Source organism: Astyanax mexicanus, chromosome 6 (genome assembly GCF_023375975.1).
Source record: "Astyanax mexicanus isolate ESR-SI-001 chromosome 6, AstMex3_surface, whole genome shotgun sequence".
NCBI classification, from domain to species: domain Eukaryota; kingdom Metazoa; phylum Chordata; class Actinopteri; order Characiformes; family Acestrorhamphidae; genus Astyanax; species Astyanax mexicanus.
This window is the reverse complement of record NC_064413.1, coordinates 16428660-16451268: the sequence shown is the minus strand read 5'-3', so window position 1 is coordinate 16451268 and position 22609 is coordinate 16428660. Positions and strand designations below refer to the sequence as shown.

Sequence of the window (22609 nt, the reverse complement as noted above, 5' to 3'; positions counted from 1 at the left end):
CATGCTCAAGCTGACATGCCTCCACACTGCCGGAAGACTGAAATAATCCCTGTGGCCTGAATCAGCTTCAAACCAAACACAAATGAACACAGCCTACCTCTTAAAACATGAACCAGAACACTGTATATAAGCAGAGATGAAGCTGAACGCTATGATGATGTAACAGATTCTATTGTTGGGTTCCACCCCATATGGTACTTAATGTATATTTAGGAGAACTGGGAGGAACCAATTAAACATAATATTTCTAGAACAGGAAGGGATGATAAGATATACAGCTCTGGAAAAAAATGAAGGGACCACATTTTTTAAATCAGTTTATCTGATTTTTCTATTTATAGGTATTTGTTTAAGTAAAATGAACATTGTTGTTTTATTCTATAAACTGCAAACAACATTTCTCCCAAATTCCAAATTAAAATATTGTCATTTAGAGCATTTATTTGCAGAAAATGACTGAAAAAAATGGCTGAAAAAAAAAGAAAAAGGTGCAGAGCTTTCAGACCTCAAATAACGCAACCCTGCAAACCCTGGTTTTAAATTACAGTTGTCATAAATCTTGGCATAATGTTCTCCTCCACCAGTCGTACACACTGCTTTTGGATAACTTTATGCAACTCCTGGTGCACAAAAAAAATCAGGCTGTTCAGCTTGGTTTGACGGCTTGTGATCATTTATCTTCCTTTTGATTATATTCCAGAGGTTTTCAATTTGGTAAAATCAAGGAAAATCATTATTTTACGTGGTCTCTTTTTTATGTTATTTTTTTTTAATAAGGTCATTAACACGGGGGTTCGTTAATCCCGTGTGCTAAAAAATAGCACAATTATTTGTGTTGTATTCATTTAGCTAAATTGAGATATATAATTGGCTATAATTGTGACCGGTACCACTTTAAAATAAGACTACCTTTATAAAGGGTTTATACATGGTTTACAATTTGTTTAATTAACAGTTACTAATTAGGTTGTAAATGCCTTAAAAATCATTAATAATCAGTTATAACACATACAAAGGCAACAATATAGATGGCTGTGTGTTCACTATTTGGCAAACAACACAAGGTCATTGTTCCCCTTTTTACATATGTGTTTTAACTGATTATTAATGATTTTTAGGCATTCACAACCTAATTAGTAACCATTAATAAACAAATTGTAAACCATGTATAAACAATTTATAAAGGTAGTCTTATTTTAAAGTGGTACCTTGTGACCTATTCATGTTTTTGTTTTACATTTGTAATTAACATTAGAATTAAACAGCATATATATAAAGAGCCTAAGATTGAGGTTAAAACAGGAATGGTCCATAATACTGTACACTGCACAGTATGGGTATGAGTGTATAGCACATACTGTTACTGACCTGTTTAGCGCTGCGTTCAAACACAACATACTGCTGGCACTGGTCCAGCCTCCTCTTCCTCAGGGTCCAGAAATGCAGGACTCTGTTCTCCCTCTGCAGCAGCTCGTTCAGGATATCTACACACACACACACACACACACACACACAGAGATCAGTACATACACACACATTCAGAGACACTCAGAAGAATAATAAAAATATTAGTGCTACTATAATTGAATGCAGTCGGTTTGTGTCGTGGATGATCTTACTCTTGACTTGCTGTTCAGGAGCTTTGATCTGGGCCAGCATGCCTGGCATGTTCACACTGTTCCTGTGCAGGTACTTCAGGAAGACGTCAGCATTGCGGCGGGCTAAAGTGCACGCCTGGAGGAAGAGAATCAAGAAGAGAATCAGAATTCCAGAACCCTAATAACAGTTCTATAATAACTGTGTAGTTACTCATTATTAATTCCGACATCAACAATAAAACTCAGATTATCTATTCACCGCTCTTACAAAAGGATTAGTTTCGTTTGCTGTATTTACACAGGTATTTTTATAGCCTCTATGGTTACAACTGTGAGATCAGGGTAACTTCATTTATAGGACTTGGTGACACAATAATATACTGTATTTTACGTACTATAAAACTATTAATAAACAGATAATAAGGCGCATTTTATGCAACAATAGTAAAGAACAGGGGTGTGGCCATGTTTCCCTTTTAATTCAGAAGGTCTTGCCGCTGGGGGCGCCTAAGTAAACCAAAAAAACACTTCCATTTACTTACAGTAAGCTTAGATTTCCAGTATTTTAGGGCAGTTTGCAGCAGCGCAGTTTGCAGCAGCACTAGCCACAGTTAGCAGCGCTTAGTGCTAGAAAACGCCACCAGACAGAGCTACACCGAGGAATCCTGAGTATTCTGGTAAGCCAGGGTGCTATCAGCTAGTGGTTCATCCAACATAGCTTGTTTTCACATGGTAAACACGCAGACTACAGTTCGATCTACTCACCTCTATGCAGTGAAAGAGCTAGCGCTGCAGTTAGCGGCCAACGTTAATACTGCTCCAGCCTCAGCGCTGGAGAAACTTCACTGAAACTCCTGTATAACGCTACACTTAAGCAAAGTGGCTTTACTGCTCCTTACAACCTGACTGGTAAAATTGATACATAAAGCGCACCGGACTATTAACCGCACCAGATTATAAGGCGCACTGACAATTTTAAGGAAAATTAAAGAATTGAAGTGTGCCTTATAATGCAAAAAATACGGTAAGTAGTAAGAGACATCCTGTGAACTGTGTGTGTGTCCACTGGCTATAATATGTACAATAAGACCTGTAGGTGTGTTCTGCAGTACCTTCAGAAAGGCCTCCTTCTGTTCCAGGTGTTTGCTGACCATTGGAGTGACGTGGTCAGTCTCTGAGTTGGGTCCGAGTTTATCGGTGCCTCCACACCAGTCCTCTTCTCTCTTATACTCCTGCTCCAAACTCTCCAACACACTGCACACCTGCAGCACACACACAGACACGTTTAACTCTGGATACGCTGCTGGTGTACAATCCCTCTCCCTAACACATGCTGCTCCTGTACTGTTAAACACCACTTGACCTCTGTCCTCTATTTGTACAGCTCTAGAAAAAAATAAGAGACCACTTGATCACAATGATGATGAGTTTCCATGATTTTACCAAATTAAAAACCTCTGGAATATAATCAAGAAGAAGATGGATGATCCCTTGAATGTTTGCACCAGGAGTGGCATAAAGTTATCCAAAAGCAGTGTGTAAGACTGGTGGAGGAGAACATGCGAAGATGCATGAAAACTGTGATTAAAAAACAGGGTTATTCCACCAAATATTGATTTCTGAATATGAACTTGTCTTCTCTGCATACTTTTTTGTTATTTCAGCCATTTCTCATTTTCTGCAAATAAATGCTCTAAATGAATATTTTTAATTGGAGTTTGAGAGAAATGTTGTCCGTAATTTACAGAATAAATCAACAATGTTCATTTTACTTAAATATATACTTATAAATAGCAAAATCAGAGAAACTGACGCAGAAACTGAAGTGGTCTCTTAATTTTGTCCAGAGATATATCATCTATACTATATATCATGAAGGATATAGCTGACCATGAGACGCTGTTATATATAAATATGCTGTAATCACTGACCTGTTCTGAGGTCTTGTAGAAGGCCACTGAGGCATTGACCAGCTTGAGCCTGTCCTCCATCTTCAGCATGAGCTGCTGCCAGTGAGACGCCACCTTCTCTGCACAGTCCCGGATCATATCCATGTCGTAATGGTTGGCCTGCAGCAGAGCCTCGGCTTTCTGCTGCACTTGCAGAGCACTCTGATGAGTCTTCTACGGAGAGAGGAAGATAGGGAGAGGAAGAGAGAGAGAGAGGAAGAGGATGGAGAATGGGAAATGGAAAGAGAAAGAGAAAGTAAAGAAGAAAGAAGAAGGGTTTATGTCATTGCAGCAGGACAGGGGATTTCTATTCTAGGAGGTGTTGTTGAGTAGATGTTGGTGTTTTTCCCACTTCAGGGATGTTTGATTCAGCTTATAAATGAATTTGCAGGTTTATTTTATTTCAGGAATACACAGGCCCAATCCTATTTCACCCTTTGGCACTACCACTTAGCACGTAGGCTCTCCCGATTCTTGTTAGGCTGGTGTGGTAATGGGAAGTGTTTGGGCTATATGGCCCTTCAAAATTAGACTTTTCAGAGGCACATTCAAAACAGAGGCATATGAGAAATCCCTGTCAATATGGCGTCAAAAGCGACGAAAAGAAACCAACAAATCTATGCATTTTCCATCCATCCATCCATCCATCCATCCATCCATCCATCCATCCATCCATCCATCCATCTTCACTATTACACTCAAAAACTCAAAACAATAGGTAGGGCTTACAAATTAAAAATGGGATTGGGCCACATATAATTCCTTTCTAAATGTCAGAATTACAGATGCAAACAACTTAAATCCATCATTCTAAAGCAGCCCATGTAAGCGGGATCTACGCGGCCACAAAGTTCCTTTGCTTGCTGCCACCCTCAAAGGGTTTCATGACTGCTCAGTGGCCCACCACATGACACAGCGAAGCAGCAACATGTTGGTGGTCTTCTAAAAGGACTTGTGGCAGCGCACTGCTTGCACCACAATCTGTTTCAGTCAGTCATTGGACGGGGACAGGGCAAATTATGGCTGAACTTGGGGTCAAACTTCATTGTGTAATTAATTTGCGTTAAAAATGAAAAATAACGTGCTACTGATTCCAAGTTAATTACATTAATGCTTTAAAGCTGACAGCCCTAGTATAAGTGTCTGCAGAATAGACAGTCCTATCAGTGAGACTGTGTGTTTGTGTGTGTGTGAGAGAGATAGAGGAAGTGTGTGAGGGTTACCTCAATGGCATGCTGGAACTGCTCGTGCTCTCTCTGAAGCTGTTCAGCCTCCTGCAGTGAACTGGCCGTGATCAGACCAGCATTCAGCATGGACTCTCCGTTTCTAATCCATCCCAGCACCTGGAAAACACACACAATATCCGTGTTACATAAATGCAAAAAGACAAACATGACAGTTGAATTTAAAGAATTTAGAAACCCATTGATAGTTTTTGCTTGGTTTAATGGTTTAAAAGGATCTTTATTAAAGTAGCAGTCATATTATTTCATTTCTAAATTGAAAGCAGAAGCATTTCTTCTGCTTTCGAGAAGAATATGGATAAAATATTGTGTTTAAGGGTACCAGTGTGCTGAAACCACCCTCCCTGCTAAGCCTAATATATTCATTCTAAAAACTGAGGTGTCGGGTCGCTTTTCACAGGAGTTCTTCTGGCCACGTCACGCGTCTTTACGTACTTATGTTACGCGTAAAGCCTCTAAAAGAGGATCCGGCTCAGTTTTACTGAACGCGAGCAGCTGGTGGAACAGTGGAGACTTCAGAAGAGGAAAGTCAGAGCTCAGTAGTTCATTCACTTATAGTAAAAACAGTAACAAAGTGAGTAATTGAAGTGAAGTTTGTATTACACACACCGTCTCCTCACACACTCTGACTCACCACATGCACACACCTGCTTCAGCTCTGACATACTGCCTCTGACAGAGAGGAAAACAATGTGAGCACTCAAACTTACACACACACACACATAAATCACACATGAGAACACTCATTAAATTGTACTCTGGATTTAAAAGTTGCCCACACACACACACACACACACACAATCAGGACCGCTTCTATTACCATATGAACTCCACTTGAAAGCCACTAAAAATCAGTACGGGATTCGTTTTTCAGGGGGATGTCTGTAAAAATATTTTACACTTCTACTCAGTAATAAAACTCTTGCATCCGGACTGCAATAAAAAAAATTAAAAAACAGGAGGACCAGTGAGTTTTTAGGCTTTCTTGGTCACATGACATCGCGTTTAGTAGCTCCTCTATTTCTACTCCATTTCCTGTTGTGTTTACGTGGATCTCCGTGGAAACGTGCAGCCAGAGTGTAACCAAGATGCATGGCTAGTAATATAAAATAAATATTGCAAGGTGATGAAACTCAGAGATGTGAATCCGGACGGGACTAAAATTACCGGAGGACCACAGAGTTCAGTAAAAAACAGCAGATAATTAAGCCTGTAATTTTTTAAAGAGGACGTCTGAGAAAAACACATACATGGTCATTCCGGACGGAAATAAAATCACAGAGGACCCCCCATAAAAGAGAAAATTACCCCAGGAACCTGAGAAACTAATCCCATCCAGATAAAAGCTTAAGTAGCACATTTAGCTTTGAGGACAGATGCTATATAAGTGCTATTTTAACTCCACTGGGTGTCAGTGTCTAAACATATATATGGGGTGGGAAGTTCTTGGTACATTTTGCAGCTTTAATCTTACCAACAAACATCTCACTCTTTCATCATTTAAAAGGTTTTCTACAATATAGGTCTTTTAAAACTACCCTCTATCCTCTAGACATGTCTGACCTACCACTGCAGTGCAGAAAATGAAATAAATATAGGAATAAAGAAATAAATAAATGGCACAGCCAAATAAGATTAGTGGCTGGCTGGCCCTCCTGCCCTATTTTCCTCTCTCAATTTGATGCTGCAGGATTGCTCCAGTTTTTCTATCGGCCAGGCGGCATCACAGCTTTACCCATATTCACTGGATGCAGCTAAAATGCCCTCCTTAGAGTCACTTCCATCCTTGACTCAGTGCAGAAAAAAAGGCAAAGCTAATTATTATTGGTGGTTTAAACTGATTACAAAATATCTAATTCATTACAACAGTATTTTGTAGTGGGGTCAATTGCTTAAAAATAATTTTTACTTCTTCTCCAGGGGTGGATTTTTACTTTTAACTAGTGTAAACAGAATTGTTTTAAACATACACCTACCTACATCTCAATTTATGGACCTGGACTACCCACCTTTATGTGTAAGTAACTATTGGTTTAAATAGGATCTCCGGTGAATTTTGTGTTTTACAGAGACTCTAAGACTAGGTCAGCGGCTGAACTGCACTTAGCAGAGCATTACACTTGTTGTAAAGCAATACATGACATTGCAAAGACTGTTATTCATGTAAAAATGTCTTTATTTTAAAACATTTCTAACTGTTGTCTCTCTCGCTGGTGTCGCAGAGCTGTTAGCCAATCAGATGCGATGTGTTTGCATGTATGAATATTCATGAGCAGGAGCCAAAATCCTATCGTTTTTCCCTGCCCACTCCTCCACCAGACTAAAGCATCGTTAAAACGGATCACTGGGGCACTTCTTTTTTTTTTTTTTCACAAAAAAAAAACAGCTTACATGGCATTCATTCATACTAGAAACCACAACTAGACTTTTTAAAATGAATGAAAAAACGATGGAATGAGACCTTCAAGACTAAAGCATTTAATAATGAATATTTGTAAATGTAAATTAATGAATCAATGATGAGATTAAATATTTGAATAGTTTTGTAATGTGGGGTCTGACAGACTTTATTATTATATCTGTAGCTTTGATGCTTTGTAAATTAATAAATGAATATTTTATTGTGCTGAGGAAAAAAATAATGTGTAGCTTTACCATCAAATATGAGGAAGATTGAAAACAGAAGCTTTAATGGAAGAAATGAATGCTAGTGTAGAACAGCTCCAGCAGCTCAAACACTGTGTGTTTTGCATTAACTTTAGCTTTTTAACAAATAAATAAATGGATTAATCCAGATAGAAGAAAAATCATGTCAAATGGTTGTATGTGTGTATGTATATTAATTTGCATAAAAATTGTAACAATTGATTGTTTTTGTTTAATCCCATGCAGTAATGCTGACAGTAGGGGTGGGCGATATGGCTCTAAAATAATATCACGATATTTCAGGGTATTTTTGCATTAACGATATACTTGCCGATATAGGAAAACAGAAAAATAATTCATTCATTTCAGGAATATAGTATAATAGTATAACAGTATAATCATAATGTGGCAAAATAAATAATATAGCATAAAATAATATAATGCAGCAAATAATATTGCAGAATATTTAGTGCATGCATATAAACTGCAAACTAAAACAATTATACAATAAATACACCTAAAGCTTCACAGTAAATAATAGACTACTTTTAAGACAGAACATCTCTATTATCACGATATGGATTTTTAATATCACGATATTTCTGTGTCATGATATATTGTATACGATATAATATTGCCCACCCCTAGCTGACAGTACTAATTATTTGTAATTAGTGTGATTGCAGTAATGCAATCACAGTATTGTTCTTCTTAAGTCTTATTCTTCTTATTATTATTATTAGTGTGATTGCAGTAATGCAATCACAGTATTGTTCTTCTTAAGTCTTATTCTTCTTCTTCTTATTATTATTATTATTCCACCTGTTTTTTGTCCGGTTAACTAGTGCCGCAGTTTTCGAAATATCGACTTCGTTCAAAAGAGAAAACGTGCGTCCATATCGGGAATGGTGGGCTTGTATACAGCTTTCCGATCGGACTTACGTTTTTCGTAAAAACTTCGTAAGTACGCGTTTTTTTGCCCATTGAAAATGAATGGGCAGAACTTTGCACGCCCGTGGACGTCGCAATTTTTGAAATACGAAGATGAAACCAATTGAGGACCTGTAGAACTTATTGAGCTCTTTCCGAAAATATGCGTTACGAAAAGTTACGACGTACGGATTTCGTACGAATGTCGTACGAAGTGGCCCCATTGGAATGAATGGGGCCAATCGGAGGACGGCAGCTAGATCGAAGGACAGGTAGCTAGAACTCCAGTACTGTGTGTAATGGAGCAGCTATGGGATTAATCAGCGTTAGGTCAAAAGTTTGGACACCCTGGCCCCCCCCAGTACTGTGTGTAATGGAGCCATGGGTCAAAAGTTTGGACACCCCGGCCCCCCAGTACTGTGTGTAATGGAGCCACGGGTCAAAAGTTTGGACACCCCCGAACGGCCAGAGCAACCTAGCGTGCATAGCTGATTGATGTATTTGCACGTTGCGTAGCAACGTGCAAACACCATTTAATCTAATTTATGCATATAAATCACCTAGCAACCACCTAGAAACACCATAGCAACCACCACAGATACCATAGCAACACCTTAGCAACCGCCTAGCAACACCTTAGCAACCACCTAGCAACCACCTAGCAACACCTTAGCAACCTCCCCGGATACCATAGCAACACCTTAGCAACCGCCTAGCAACACCTTAGCAACCGCATAGCAACCACTTAGCAACACCTTAGCAACCACCCCGGATACCATAGCAACACCTTAGCAACCGCCTAGCAACCACCTAGCAACACCTTAGCAACCACCCCAGATACCATAGCAACACCTTAGCAACCGCCTAGCAACACCCTAGCAACCCCCTAGCAACACCTTAGCAACCACCCCGGATACCATAGCAACACCTTAGCAACTGCCTAGCAACACCCTAGCAACCACCTAGCAACCACCTAGCAACACCTTAGCAACCACCCCGGATACCATAGCAACACCTTAGCAACCGCCTAGCAACACCTTAGCAACCACCTAGCAACCACCTAGCAACACCTTAGCAACCACCTAGCAACCACCTAGCAACACCTTAGCAACACCTTAGCAACCACCCCGGATACCATAGCAACACCTTAGCAACCGCCTAGCAACACCCTAGCAACAACCTAGCAACCACCTAGCAACACCTTAGCAACCACCCTGGATACCATAGCAACACCTTAGCAACCGCCTAGCAACACCCTAGCAACCACCTAGCAACCACCTAGCAACACCTTAGCAACCACCCCGGATACCATAGCAACACCTTAGCAACTGCCTAGCAACAACCTAGCAACCACCTAGCAACACCTTAGCAACCACCCTGGATACCATAGCAACACCTTAGCAACCGCCTAGCAACACCTTAGCAACCACCTAGCAACCACTTAGCAACACCTTAGCAACCACCCCGGATACCATAGCAACACCTTAGCAACCGCCTAGCAACACCTTAGAGACAACCTAGCAAACACCTAGCAACACCTTAGCAACCACCCCGGATACCATAGCAACACCTTAGCAACCGCCTAGCAACACCTTAGCAACCACCTAGCAACACCTTAGCAACCACCCCGGATACCATTACAACACCTTAGCAACCGCCTAGCAACAACCTAGCAACCACCTAGCAACCACCTAGCAACACCTTAGCAACCACCCCGGATACCATAGCAACACCTTAGCAACCGCCTAGCAACACCCTAGCAACCACCTAGCAACCACCTAGCAACACCTTAGCAACCACCCAGGATACCATAGCAACACCTTAGCAACCGCCTAGCAACACCCTAGCAACCACCTAGCAACACCTTAGCAACCACCCAAGATACCATAGCAACACCTTAGCAACCGCCTAGCAACACCCTAGCAACCACCTAGCAACCACCTAGCAACACCTTAGCAACCACCCCGGATACCATAGCAACACCTTAGCAACCGCCTAGCAACACCTTAGCAACCACCTAGCAACCACCTAGCAACACCTTAGCAACCACCCCGGATACCATAGCAACACCTTAGCAACCGCCTAGCAACACCTTAGCAACCACCTAGCAACCACCTAGCAACACCTTAGCAACCACCCCGGATACCATAGCAACACCTTAGCAACCGCCTAGCAACACCATAGCAACCGCCTAGCAACCACCTAGCAACACCTTAGCAACCACCCCGGATACCATAGCAACACCTTAGCAACCGCCTAGCAACACCCTAGCAACCACCTAGCAACACCTTAGCAACCACCCAAGATACCATAGCAACACCTTAGCAACCGCCTAGCAACACCCTAGCAACCACCTAGCAACCACCTAGCAACACCTTAGCAACCACCCCGGATACCATAGCAACACCTTAGCAACCGCCTAGCAACACCTTAGCAACCACCTAGCAACACCTTAGCAGATACCAGCCAGCACTGCAATCACACTCGCAGTTTCTGCCGGAACTGCAATCTAGTTCCACCTGTTTTTTGTCCGGTTAACTAGTGCCGCAGTTTTCGAAATATCGACTTCGTTCAAAAGAGAAAACGTGCGTCCATATCGGGAATGGTGGGCTTGTATACAGCTTTCCGATCGGACTTACGTTTTTCGTAAAAACTTCGTAAGTACGCGTTTTTTTGCCCATTGAAAATGAATGGGCAGAACTTTGCACGCCCGTGGACGTCGCAATTTTTGAAATACGAAGATGAAACCAATTGAGGACCTGTAGAACTTATTGAGCTCTTTCCGAAAATATGCGTTACGAAAAGTTACGACGTACGGATTTCGTACGAATGTCGTACGAAGTGGCCCCATAGGAATGAATGGGGCCAATCGGAGGACGGCAGCTAGATCGAAGGACAGGTAGCTAGAACTCCAGTACTGTGAGTGTATGGAGCAGCTATGGGATAAAACAGCATTAGGTCAAAAGTTTGGACACCCCGGCCCCCCAGTACTGTGTGTAATGGAGCCATGGGTCAAAAGTTTGGACACCCCGGCCCCCCAGTACTGTGTGTAATGGAGCCACGGGTCAAAAGTTTGGACACCCCCGAACGACCAGAGCAACCTAGCGTGCATAGCTGATTGATGTATTTGCACGTTGCGTAGCAACGTGCAAACACCATTTAATCTAATTTATGCATATACATCACCTAGCAACCACCTAGCAACCACCTAGCAACACCTTAGCAACCACCCCGGATACCATAGCAACACCTTAGCAACCGCCTAGCAACACCTTAGCAACCACCTAGCAACCACCTAGCAACACCTTAGCAACCACCCCGGATACCATAGCAACACCTTAGCAACCGCCTAGCAACACCCTAGCAACCGCCTAGCAACCAAATAGCAACACCTTAGCAACCACCCCGGATACCATAGCAACACCTTAGCAACCGCCTAGCAACACCCTAGCAACCACCTAGCAACCACCTAGCAACCACCTAGCAACACCTTAGCAACCACCCCGGATACCATAGCAACACCCTAGCAACACCCTAGCAACCACCTAGCAACACCTTAGCAACCACCCCGGATACCATAGCAACACCTTAGCAACCGCCTAGCAACACCTTAGCAACCACCTAGCAACCACCTAGCAACACCTTAGCAACCACCCCGGATACCATAGCAACACCTTAGCAACCGCCTAGCAACACCCTAGCAACCACCTAGCAACCACCTAGCAACACCTTAGCAACCACCCCGGATACCATAGCAACACCTTAGCAACCGCCTAGCAACACCCTAGCAACCGCCTAGCAACCAACTAGCAACACCTTAGCAACCACCCCGGATACCATAGCAACACCTTAGCAACCGCCTAGCAACACCCTAGCAACCACCTAGCAACCACCTAGCAACACCTTAGCAACCACCCCGGATACCATAGCAACACCCTAGCAACACCCTAGCAACCACCTAGCAACACCTTAGCAACCACCCCGGATACCATAGCAACACCTTAGCAACCGCCTAGCAACACCCTAGCAACCACCTAGCAACCACCTAGCAACACCTTAGCAACCACCCAAAATACCATAGCAACACCTTAGCAACCGCCTAGCAACACCCTAGCAACCACCTAGCAACCACCTAGCAACACCTTAGCAACCACCCAAAATACCATAGCAACACCTTAGCAACCGCCTAGCAACACCTTAGCAACCACCTAGCAACCACCTAGCAACACCTTAGCAACCACCCCGGATACCATAGCAACACCTTAGCAACCGCCTAGCAACACCTTAGCAACCACCTAGCAACCACCTAGCAACACCTTAGCAACCACCCCAAATACCATAGCAACACCTTAGCAACCGCCTAGCAACACCTTAGCAACCACCTAGCAACCACCTAGCAACACCTTAGCAACCACCCCGGATACCATAGCAACACCTTAGCAACCGCCTAGCAACCACCTAGCAACCACCTAGCAACACCTTAGCAACCACCCCGGATACCATAGCAACACCTTAGCAACCACCTACAACCACCGCAGTTTTCGAAATATCGACTTCGTTCAAAAGAGAAAACGTGCGTCCATATCGGGAATGGTGGGCTTGTATACAGCTTTCCGATCGGACTTACGTTTTTCGTAAAAACTTCGTAAGTACGCGTTTTTTTGGCCATTGACAATGAATGGGCAGAACTTTGCACGCCCGTGGACGTCGCAATTTTTGAAATACGAAGATGAAACCAATTGAGGACCTGTAGAACTTATTGAGCTCTTTCCGAAAATATGCGTTACGAAAAGTTACGACGTACGGATTTCGTACGAATGTCATACGAAGTGGCCCCATTGGAATGAATGGGGCCAATCGGAGGACGGCAGCTAGATCGAAGGACAGGTAGCTAGAACTCCAGTACTGTGTGTAATGGAGCAGCTATGGGATAAAACAGCATTAGGTCAAAAGTTTGGACACCCCGGCCCCCCAGTACTGTGTGTAATGGAGCCACGGGTCAAAAGTTTGGACACCCCAGAGCCCCAGTACTGTGTGTAATGGAGCCACGGGTCAAAAGTTTGGACACCCCAGCCCCCCAGTACTGTGTGTAATGGAGCCACGGGTCAAAAGTTTGGACACCCCAGCCCCCCAGTACTGTGTGTAATGGAGCCACGGGTCAAAAGTTTGGACACCCCAGAGCCCCAGTACTGTGTGTAATGGAGCCACGGGTCAAAAGTTTGGACACCCCGGCCCCCCAGTACTGTGTGTAATGGAGCCATGGGTCAAAAGTTTGGACACCCCGGCCCCCCAGTACTGTGTGTACTGGAGCCACGGGTCAAAAGTTTGGACACCCCCGAACGGCCAGAGCAACCTAGCGTGCATAGCTGATTGATGTATTTGCACGTTGCGTAGCAACGTGCAAACACCATTTAATCTAATTTATGCATATAAATCACCTAGCAACCACCTAGAAACACCATAGCAACCACCACAGATACCATAGCAACACCTTAGCAACCGCCTAACAACACCTTAGCAACCACCTAGCAACCACCTAGCAACACCTTAGCAACCTCCCCGGATACCATAGCAACACCTTAGCAACCGCCTAGCAACACCTTAGCAACCGCATAGCAACCACTTAGCAACACCTTAGCAACCACCCCGGATACCATAGCAACACCTTAGCAACTGCCTAGCAACCACCTAGCAACACCTTAGCAACCACCCCGGATACCTTAGCAACCGCCTAGCAACACCTTAGCAACCACCTAGCAACACCTTAGCAACCACCCCGGATACCATAGCAACACCTTAGCAACCGCCTAGCAACACCCTAGCAACCACCTAGCAACCACCTAGCAACACCTTAGCAACCACCCCGGATACCATAGCAACACCTTAGCAACCGCCTAGCAACACCTTAGCAACCACCTAGCAACCACCTAGCAACATCCTAGCAACCACCTAGCAACACCTTAGCAACCACCCCAGATACCATAGCAACACCTTAGCAACCACCTAGCAACACCTTAGCAACCACCTAGCAACCACCTAGCAACACCTTAGCAACCACCCCGGATACCATAGCAACACCTTAGCAACCGCCTAGCAACACCTTAGCAACCACCTAGCAACCACCTAGCAACCACCTAGCAACACCTTAGCAACCACCCCAAATACCATAGCAACACCTTAGCAACCACCTAGCAACACCCTAGCAACCACCTAGCAACCACCTAGCAACACCTTAGCAACCACCCCGGATACCATAGCAACACCTTAGCAACCGCGTAGCAACACCCTAGCAACCACCTAGCAACCACCTAGCAACACCTTAGCAACCACCCCGGATACCATAGCAACACCTTAGCAACCGCCTAGCAACACCTTAGCAACCACCTAGCAACCACCTAGCAACACCCTAGCAACCACCCCGGATACCATAGCAACACCTTAGCAACCGCCTAGCAACACCTTAGCAACCACCTAGCAACCACCTAGCAACACCTTAGCAACCACCCCGGATACCATAGCAACACCTTAGCAACCGCCTAGCAACACCTTAGCAACCACCTAGCAACCAACTAGCAACAACTTAGCAACCACCCCGGATACCATAGCAACACCTTAGCAACCGCCTAGCAACACCCTAGCAACCACCTAGCAACCACCTAGCAACACCTTAGCAACCACCCCGGATACCATAGCAACACCTTAGCAACCGCCTAGCAACACCCTAGCAACCACCTAGCAACCACCTAGCAACACCTTAGCAACCACCCCGGATACCATAGCAACACCTTAGCAACCGCCTAGCAACACCTTAGCAACCACCTAGCAACCACCTAGCAACCACCTAGCAACACCTTAGCAACCACCCCAAATACCATAGCAACACCTTAGCAACCGCCTAGCAACACCTTAGCAACCACCTAGCAACACCTTCGCAACCACCTAGTAACCACCTAGCAACACCTTAGCAACCACCCCAGATACCATAGCAACACCTTAGCAACCGCCTAGCAACAGCTTAGCAACCACCTAGCAACATCTTAGCAACCACCCCGGATACCATAGCAACACCTTAGCAACACCTTAGCAGATACCAGCCAGCACTGCAATCACACTCGCAGTTTCTGCAGGAACTGCAATCTAGTTATTATTGACTTCCTTTTTCTATTCTAATTTACTTCTACTAATATTTTATTTTATTTCTGTGTATAGTTAAATAATGGATAATGGATTTCTGAAAAAAAAAATCCCTTCATCTTATTAATGAACTAATCCAATAACTAATACAATTACATTGACTGAACCAGCCTGGCTGTGCTGTAATCCCGCATTAAATGTTAAATATTTCACTGCAGCTCAGCTGTAGCACAGTCTCAGACTGTCTGATATTCAGCTGCGTCTTTTTAGTCTACGTTCCCCCGCCGTGAGTCAGCAGAGTAATTCCCACCAGTCCCTCATTATTACTGTCTCTTACTGTCACCTGTGTTGCATAACTGCAGATAGCAGAGTGGCTGATCTCCACTGGGCTGGAATTAGTGTTAAGAGCAGTAAGATCTGATCTGACGCAATTAAAGGAAAATATTATGATTCAAACATCTGTTTTCTTTATGATGCTAACTGTAGCTATAAGCTCATTATAATATCATGTCTGCAGTACAATTTCCATAAACCAGATATGTCTGAGCTGAGAAAGCTGATTGGAATTTGGATCTGTACACACCGCTGTTAGCTAAAGTTATGGTATGATTAAGGTGCCCTCTTTCACGATATTAATAAAAAGTATAAAAATGTGTAGTACAGAAATTATGGGACTCAAATAGTTTCCAAAACTGCTTTTTAAAATAAATCAGTGTGATTTCATTCATATAGTGGCAGCTTTTAAGGTGGAACTAGTGTGACTGAGTGAATGTAGTGGCTGCTTTTAAGGTGGAACTAGCGTGACTGAGTGAGTATAGTGCTTACTTTTAAGGTGGAACTAGCGTGACTTCATGAATAAAGGATAAGATTGAAGGTGGAACTAGTGTGACTGAGGGAATATAGTGGCAGCTTTTAAGGTGGAACTAGCGTCCCTTCATGAACATTGTGGCAGCTTTTAAGGTAGAACTAGTGTGACTGTCTGAATACAGAGTAAGATTGAAGGTGGAACTAGTGTGACTGAGTGAACATAGTGCTTACTTTTAAGGTGGAACTAGTGTGACTGAGTGAATATAGTGCTTACTTTTAAGGTGGAACTAGCGTGACTTCATGAATAAAGGATAAGATTGAAGGTGGAACTAGTGTGACTGAGTGAATATAGTGGCTGCTTTTAAGGTGGACCTAGCGTGACTGAGTGAATATAGTGCTTACTTTTAAGGTGGAACTAGCGTGACTTCATAAATAAAGGTTAAGATTGAAGGTGGAACTAGTGTGACTGAGTGAATATAGTGGCAGCTTTTAAGGTGGAACTAGCGTCCCTTCATGAACTTTGTGGCAGCTTTTAAGGTAGAACTAGTGTGACTGTCTGAATACAGAGAAAGATTGAAGGTGGAACTAGTGTGACTGAGTGAAAATAGTGGCAGCTTTTAAGGTGGAACTAGCATGACTGAGTGAATATAGTGCTTACTTTTAAGGTGGAACTAGCGTGACTGAGTGAATATAGTGCTTACTTTTAAGGTGGAACTAGCGTGACTGAGTGAGTATAGTGCTTACTTTTAAGGTGGAACTAGCGTGACTTCATAAATAAAGGTTAAGATTGAAGGTGGAACTAATGTGACTGAGTGAATATAGTGGCAGCTTTTAAGGTGGAACTAGCGTCCCTTCATGAACATTGTGGCAGCTTTTAAGGTAGAACTAGTATGACTGTCTGAATACAGAGTAAGATTGAAGGTGGAACTAGTGTGACTGAGTGAACATAGTGGCAGCTTTTAAGGTAAAACTAATCTGAATAAAGAATAAGATGCCATTACCAAACGTAACACTGTAAGTTTTAGAAATATTATTAATTTACCAAGAAACATTACATATAGGCTGCTTTAATATGATGTATTACACCACAGTTAGTTCCGACCCTGCAATGTGATTGGCTGAGAGGAGTTTTATGAGTGACATTATCATCCAGTAATGCACTGTAACCGAAGCTCTCCATGTATTACTCCATCACATACAGGTAACCTAGCAACGATGCAGAGTTTACAAACCAAATACAAACCAAATGCGATGTTATTATACACCACTGGATAGGGACAGTGAATAAACACCATGTCTCCAATAGCTGGCGCAGACCCCACAAATAAATAAGCCCAGCGATTCGAAAATCTGCATTATTACATACATTATCAGCCACTAATATTAGGATAAGAATTGTTATTATTAAAATAAAAGCTTAATTTTACATATTTTCCAGGTAATATAGGGTATTTTAGGCTGAATGTAAGGTGGCTGAAGTAAACAAAACTTGAATGCTTAAAAAAAAAAAAAAAACTTTTTTTTTTTTCTTTTTTTTTTAAGTCAAACGAGCACTGGACTTTAATCTACACAGATTTCTCTCCTGAAAACTATTTATTTGGGTGAGTAAAGCTCTTACGTTTATTTACAGATTTACAGTAAGCTTAGATTTACACAATTTTGACTGAAATAGACAAAAATAGAGGCACCCACACTAACCTAGCAACAATGCAGAGCTTACAGTGCAGCTCAAGCAGAGCAGCTATGGAACTATTTTAACTTTTGGAGTTTTATAACCAGAATAAACAGATCATATTTTTCGTTTTCTTTGAATAAATTTTTTTTAAAAAACAGTGATAATGGAACTGTGGTATAATCCCAATAATACACTCAAGGTTTGTGCTACAGCGTGCAATATTATCTACGAAAGTAGCAGTGCCAATATTACACATTATAGTACTCCTCTCGCGTATTATTGCTTAATTATATGCACAGCAATATATAATTGAAGTTAAACTGACTTTTTGTACATTAAAAACATTTATTCTCAGCACGCAAACAAGCACAAGGACCACCTCACAGTGCAATGTAATCAGATCAAAAATCTGCTGTTCAAAGTACGGTACATCAATGTTAAGGCAGATTTAGAGGATGATTGCTATTGAATGCTGCATGCTCTTCACAGCCGGTATAGACAGCACCAGCAGCATCTGTGGCTAAAACCTGCCTTTTATGTTCAAAGATAAATCCTTAAAAGAGCCTCTGCTGTGGATTAGTATGGGGCTTTGATAGTGTGTGCATGTGTTTGTGGGTTTACCTGGTGAGTTGAGTGTTTTAAAGGCCCATAAACCCACATATTTCTTTAGCTTTTTATTTAAACTGAAGGCCCACTGAAAAACAGCCACATACTATAATTCATATTTTCATATTATATTATATTTTCCAACCTTCGCTACGATTACTGGTGCTACTGTGCCATGTTTTTAATACTGATGTCTGATTTGATTGGACATGCTTTATTGTGCCTCATTCAAAAGCCCTCAGAAGCTGAAACACCGGAGATCTGCAGTTTTAAACTGATAAACTGTGGGCTGTTTTTATCAGCTTCAATTAAAAAAACAAAAAAACAAATAAAATACATTTTCCCATTATATGGGGCCAATAAGTTACGGGGTGTGTGTGTGTGTTGGATCTCTGCCCAAAGTTGTAGCACACACAGTTCACATGACATCAGTATTGCGACACGTGAATTTATGTGCATGAGGTGCATGTCTGTCTATGTATTACATATTTGTCTGCACCCACTAGCTTCACACACTGGTATTTGTAATGGCAACACTCAGAGGAGTGTGCATTTAATACGTAAGGTGAATAAATGTGAATGTGTGAGAAAGAGACCTCCTGTCTGCCACTGCAAGAGAGGAAAGAAGCGAATACTGAAGAATGATGTTGTCCTTAAAGGTCTCCTTCCGCAAAAATGTTTTTTTTCTTGTTGTTTGTGAAATATTATAGGCCGGCAGAGTTGTACTATATTCATGTTGCATATAAAACTTTTTCTCAACTTTTTCTCAACCTTCTCAACCATTGTCTGCAGTAACTAGTAAAAGAAAATATTCCGAAAAACAAGTCGATGAAGAAAAGCACCGTGTCTATGTCAACTAGCTGTGAGTTAGTATTCATGGCCTCGCCCACCTTGGCTCCCGACCGCCCACAGACAGAGCTGGTGCCAGACAGCAACACCGTCTCACCTGATAGAAGTTAACAGCACTAGGAACAACATGGCAGTTTGTTCCTGTGTTACTTGTGCAAATAACACATCAGTATTATATGCTTTGCCCAGTAATTCAGAGCTAAGGGAACAAATGGATAGAATTTGTCTATGGAACACCACCAGAGACGTACAATTGACTTAGGTAGGTGTGTATTTTCAAAACAGTTCTGTTTACACCCTGGGGTGGATTTTTACTTTCTGGACCTGGACTACCCTCCTCTGTGTGTTTACATAGGTTTAAATAGGATCTCCGGTGGATTTGGCCTTTTACAGAGACTCTAAGACTAGGTGAGTGGCTGAACTGCACTTAGTAGAGCATTACACATGTTGTAAAAAAACAACCAATCAGAGGCGAAATTTTAAAATGAATAAACAATGTTGGAATGAGACCTTCAAACAAACAATTACTGACAAAACATTGAGGAGAAACTGTAGGACAATGACTTGATGTCCTGACTTTTGACATTCTACTGACTCTATTGACATTAAGAAGGCCTTCATTAGTTTAATGTTCCATGAAGCAGCTTCCTAGTCCATCGGGTACAGTTTAAAAAAATAAAATAAAATAAAATTTCTTCTGATGAACATGCTGCTGCACAATATCAACATAATGCTGCACAGTATCAATGAAAGAAGTGCAGTCATCTTCTCAAAAGCTGTACCTACAACTAATGGATTCCAAAGGCCAAAATATCCATTCATCCTTGCAATAATGCACATCCCACTAGCATTCACCCCTCTGCAATCAGCACTCTAATACTATAATACTAATGTCAATATGACCTCTGCAGAAAAGGTTCTACACAGGTTCTGGCATGCAGGCTTAGCAATAAAACTTTACTTTGTGTCAGCAAGGGAGCACATTAGGTTCTAATACTCTGTATTATACAGTACCAATCAAACGTTTGGAAACACCTTCTCATTTAATCCTGTTTTTTTCCCCTACACTGTAAATGAATACTAAAGTCATTCAGACTATTAAGGAACACATAATGAATCATGTAGTAACTTAAAAGTGTTAAACACACTTAAAAATACTCTGTGAAGAAGCATTTGGGTGGCTCTTATCTGGGGTTTAGCTGTTAAGTTGTGTTTTTTAAGGCCGGTAACTCTTGGTCTTCCTTTCCTAAACCAGTCCTGATGAGGGCCAGTTTCACCATGAAGTTTTTAATGGTCTTTGTGACTGCACCTTAATATCTTACAATATTTTTTACTCTACTTTTAGTTGAGTGTTCACTACACTTTTTTTTCAGTGCATTCTTGTGCCGAATTCAGCACCCCTGCCAGGAAAAGCACCCCCTCTCACGACTTCTTGGCTTTAACTTTTTAGAAAATGAAAATTCCCAAGATGCTGTTCTGAGCTACACTGACTCGTAAGAAATAATGAAAAACATTAATTTCACCTGCAGCCTCTCCGGTGAGGTAGTGCTTTTCCTGGCGGGGGTGCTGAATTTGCCACCATAGTAGTGCCGAAATCTGCACCCCCACTATGAAAAATAGTACTGGCGAAATCTGCACTCCCACCATGAAAAGCATCCCCTCTTGGCTGCGCATACACATCGTCTTCTTGATTAAAGCGCTTTAATTTTACTCAGAAATATGCTCCGAGAGGGGGTGCTTTTCCTGGCGGGGGTGCTGAATTCGCCACAACACCGGATCTCTCGGCTCGCCGTGTGAGCGCATCCATGACGTTTTTGAATTCAAATGAAGCAACAGATGAAGTTAATCAGAAGTTTAAGATTTTTAATCAACCTCACTGTGATCTATAGTTCTATAAATCCATATTTTGCCATTTTCAGCTTCTCTTCCATGGTTGAAAGATGCCTGTTCTGTGTGTGATTTTGCGTTAGTGCGTCTTTCTTGTGGGCGGGGCCGCACTAACACTAAAATTTGATTAGCGAGAGTAGCAGGCCACAAAATATCATTCTAAATATCAAGTGTGAGACCCCTGGATTAGAGCATTACGCGAATGGAGCTATTCAATGTATACCTGTAACTCTACTTCTTCACAACTTTACAACTGATGCTCTTAAACACATTTAGAGGCAGAAAATTCAAATAATTAATTCTTGACAAGTTCAGCACAGCTGTTAAATGAAATCCATTCCAGGCGAATCATATAGCTGACTGATAAAATCCATCCAAGATGTGCAAATCAGTTATCTAAGCAAGATGTGCTACTTTTTTGTTTAACATTGTTTGTAACCTTATAATTCCCTATGTTTTTCTTCATAGTTTGAATGACATTAGTATTAATATATAATGCAGACAATGTTAAATATAATAAAATAATGAAAAAAAAAACAAAAAAAAAAAACAAAACACACTTTTGATACTATATTAAGTAAAGGTCACAAGCGTAACTGCAGCAAGAGCAGGGAGACATGCATCTCAGTATATAGCGTAGGTTTGCTTGTAGATAGGAAGAAATTACCTGTTTAACTTCAGCCTGTAGGTGGCGCAGCTGCACACACTGCTCCAGGTGACGGCGGTGTTTCTCGGCGGCCGCATCCAGCTCCTGCTGCTTCTCGTGCAGGAAGTCCAGCAGGTCCTGCACGCGAGTGGCCATGTCCACATCTCGATCACACAGCAGCTCTACACCTACAGAGAGAGAGAGAGGGAGAGAGAGAGAGAGAGAGAGACTACACTTACTTACCAGTTTCTAACCACATAGCTGCTGGATATTGGGGTATTTTTGGATGGTGGACTCACTGTGAACCTAGCAGTGTCCCTGATGTGTGGAAAAACCCCAGCAGCTACACTATGCTGGGTATACTTATATCATAACCACACACATTACCCTGTTACTGATGCTGATAATACTGGTGTCCTGAGAATGTTCTACCACCCCAACATATATCTATCTAGTCAACATCAGCCTTTACAACTGACCAGTGATCAGTGATCAATGGAAAAGGAAAATTGTGATCAAGATAGAGCTTTACACCTACGTATGAGATATAATGTATTCTGGAATGTACTGTAGAAACTTATTGTACAGTATCGATGCACCGGTTGATAAGGTACACTATCAATAAACATCTATTTTCT

General features: G+C 42.2%; 1 protein-coding gene across 5 annotated transcripts in view; it reads right to left on the bottom strand.

The window, feature by feature from the left end:
* The window catches only part of triob (trio Rho guanine nucleotide exchange factor b), a 274443-nt gene that overhangs the window by 90752 nt on the left and 161082 nt on the right, over positions 1-22609 (bottom strand). For all 5 annotated transcript variants that reach the window (XM_049480847.1, XM_049480843.1, XM_049480844.1 and 2 more), the window contains 6 exons: positions 21993-22159; positions 4771-4890; positions 3530-3721; positions 2711-2860; positions 1620-1734; positions 1369-1484 (listed from right to left, as the gene is read on the bottom strand). In XM_049480847.1, coding sequence (XP_049336804.1) covers positions 1369-1484; positions 1620-1734; positions 2711-2860; positions 3530-3721; positions 4771-4890; positions 21993-22159 — 860 coding nt within the window. The remainder of the gene's footprint in view (positions 1-1368; positions 1485-1619; positions 1735-2710; positions 2861-3529; positions 3722-4770; positions 4891-21992; positions 22160-22609) is intronic.